The 1574-nt window shown below is 55.6% G+C and overlaps 1 protein-coding gene across 1 annotated transcript in view; it reads left to right on the top strand.

Annotated features, from left to right (window-relative positions):
• The window catches only part of DAAM2 (dishevelled associated activator of morphogenesis 2), a 48816-nt gene that overhangs the window by 27954 nt on the left and 19288 nt on the right, over positions 1-1574 (top strand). Inside the window, exon 14 of the mRNA XM_008587827.1 lies at positions 1445-1552. Coding sequence (XP_008586049.1) covers positions 1445-1552 — 108 coding nt within the window. The remainder of the gene's footprint in view (positions 1-1444; positions 1553-1574) is intronic.

The following is a 1574-nucleotide window of genomic DNA, read 5'->3' as shown; positions in this document are numbered from 1 at the left end:
AGCCTCCCCCAGAACAAAGAGGGAGGGAACACGTTACCTCTGTGGGCCCTCCCTCTCCCCCCGCCTCCACCCCAGGCCTAGATTTAGGTGCAGGTTTCCCTGCAGAATAGACTCTGGGTCACTGGGCAGCCAGGCTGCTAACCCCCGTTCCCCACCTTCCCCTATTCAATTCCCCTTCCCAGCTCCTCTCTGCCTCCCACATCGCCCTTTCCAGGAGCCTTGCTCCTCTCCCAAGTCCTGCTCCCCTACCCCACGCATGCTTCTGTGTACACACAGGCACACATGCACGCATGCACGCACACACTCTCATATGTGGTGGTTGTTTCTGCCATGAAAAGAATGTGTCTGTGTTGGGTTTGGCCAGTTGCCTGTATCTCTTGCTGCTCTGAGCTTCCCAGCCCAGCATTCCACAAGAGGGTCCCTGGCCTTTGGAAGTCCACAGGAATGTCCCCACCCCCTGACTCTGGCCTAGCCTCCCCTTTCCAGAGTTTAAGAAAATAAAAGTGAGTGAAAGGTATGTTTCTCTCTCCAAGTCTTGCTGAGGGGGGATGCAGGGAGGAGGAGGAGGCACTGATAAGGTCCCCAGAGGAAGGCAGGGAGGTTCTCTTTTAAAGGACAGGAAAGCTCTGGACCAGGTGAGGATTCTTAAGAGAGGGTGCACATGCCTGTGGGGATGGGGATCTGCTCCCTGTGCTCTAAGCCATCAGCAGGGTCACGAAGCTGCCAGGGTGATGTTTGGCTTGGCTACCAGCTCCTTCCCACTCTCCAGTGCAAGCGTCCTGCACAGAGATGGGCACCTCCTGCACTGAGAGACCTGGAAATGTAGAACCCTAGGCCCATTCTTCTCATAAAGGATGGGGACACCTTCCCTGCATCTGACCAATGGGAAATGGTGGCAGAGTGTTGCTGGTCTGAGCAGAGTCACTACAGGGGCCAGGATGTCCGACCTTTGGCATTTGTCCACTTTCTGGGAATCCGGGAAAGAAAGTACAGTCTCTGCTGAGGTTTTGAGGATCCCAAATATGTGAGGGCCCTAATCCCTCCAGTGTTACCGGCCAGCGATGAGATCAGCCTCCCGCCAGCCTTGCCCTGGAAGGCGAGTGGGGCTGTGGGGAGCCCCGAGAGCACTGTGCTTGCTTTTGCTTTTGCTTTCCTGGAAGGAGTGTGGTGCACCCCTCATTCCAGCACTCCCAGCAGTTTCTGGAACATGCTTATGTGTGGCCCCATGCCAGAGGGAGGGAGAGGAGGTTGTCTCTGGCCTCTTCCTTGGAGCAGAGTATTGAAGCGGAGGGCAGATTTCAAGGGGACCCATTCCGAAGGTCTGAAAGCCTGGCCACAGCAGTATGTGCAGTTAGGGGACAGGTGGGGTGGGGGAGGCATCAAGCATCTCCATCAGGAAGGAGTCGGGTCAACCATGGGGTCTTCTCCCTACCCTGAACCTTAGGAGCGTGTCCCTGGCACCGTATGGAATGAGATTGATGATATGCAGGTATTTCGGATTCTGGACCTGGAGGATTTTGAAAAAATGTTTTCAGCCTATCAGAGGCACCAGGTAAGAACCTGCCCTCTCTGGC

This window comes from Galeopterus variegatus, unplaced genomic scaffold (genome assembly GCF_000696425.1).
Source record: "Galeopterus variegatus unplaced genomic scaffold, G_variegatus-3.0.2 Scaffold4552, whole genome shotgun sequence".
Classification (NCBI taxonomy): domain Eukaryota; kingdom Metazoa; phylum Chordata; class Mammalia; order Dermoptera; family Cynocephalidae; genus Galeopterus; species Galeopterus variegatus.
Note: the sequence above shows the minus strand (reverse complement) of the source record. Positions and strands in the feature narration are given on the sequence as shown.